This window comes from Oryx dammah, unplaced genomic scaffold (assembly GCF_014754425.2).
Source record: "Oryx dammah isolate SB20612 unplaced genomic scaffold, SCBI_Odam_1.1 HiC_scaffold_10790, whole genome shotgun sequence".
Lineage (NCBI taxonomy): Eukaryota > Metazoa > Chordata > Mammalia > Artiodactyla > Bovidae > Oryx > Oryx dammah.
In genome coordinates this window covers 1-782 of record NW_024080197.1, presented here as the reverse complement: position 1 = coordinate 782, position 782 = coordinate 1, and the positions used below count along the sequence as shown (strand labels likewise).

Genomic DNA, 782 nt, shown 5'->3' with positions numbered 1-782 from the left:
CATGAGGTGCGCGAGGCCGCGCGCGAAGGCGCGACCAGTGCCTGCCAGGCCTATCGGGCGCTCGGCTGCCAGGCCAAATGCGGACAATGCGTGCCGTTCGCACGCGAGATCATCGCCCAGGAACGTGCTGCTGCGTAACGTTCGCAACAGCCGAAAGCCGCAGAAATCAGCCATTTTTTGACTGTCCAAGGCGAACCCGCGCGCCTATGATCGCTGCCTGAAAATACAACAGAGGCACGCGACATGAAGGGCGACCCCAAGGTCCTCGATTATCTCAACGAGGCGCTCAAGAACGAGCTTACCGCGATCAACCAATATTGGCTGCATTACCGGCTGCTCGACAATTGGGGCATCACCAAGCTCGCCGAGCTCGAGCGCCACGAATCGATCGACGAGATGAAGCATGCCGACAAGCTGGCGGAGCGCATCCTGTTCCTCGACGGCCTGCCCAATTTCCAGCTGCTCGGCCGCCTGCGCATCGGCGAGACGGTGGAGGAGATCCTCAAGGCCGACCTGGCGGTGGAGATGGAGGCAATCCCGCTGCTGCGCGACGCGATCCAGCATTGCGAGAGCGTGCGCGACTATGTCTCGCGCGACCTGTTCGCCCATATCCTCGAAAGCGAGGAAGAGCATGTCGATACGCTGGAGAAGCAGTTCGACATGATCGCGCGCATGGGGCTTGAGAACTATATCCAGCTCAACAGCGAGGCGGCCGAGGCGAGCTAGGGTCCGCCGTCAGCCCGCGAGCGAGCGCCGGCCGAACACCGGACGGCGCTCCACCA

The 782-nt window shown here is 62.5% G+C and overlaps 1 protein-coding gene across 1 annotated transcript; it reads left to right on the top strand.

Moving 5' to 3' along the window:
* The first annotated feature begins 243 nt into the window (after positions 1-243).
* Positions 244-726, top strand: LOC120860155 (bacterioferritin-like). Its single transcript, XM_040235956.1, has one exon. It carries the CDS (start codon positions 244-246, stop codon positions 724-726), a length of 483 nt encoding a protein of 160 aa, XP_040091890.1.
* Positions 727-782: the final 56 nt, after the last annotated feature.

What these genes read in the sequence shown, in the direction of transcription:
- LOC120860155 (XM_040235956.1), top strand. Translation starts at nt 244, where the DNA reads ATGAAGGGCGACCCCAAGGTCCTCGATTATCTCAACGAGGCGCTCAAG.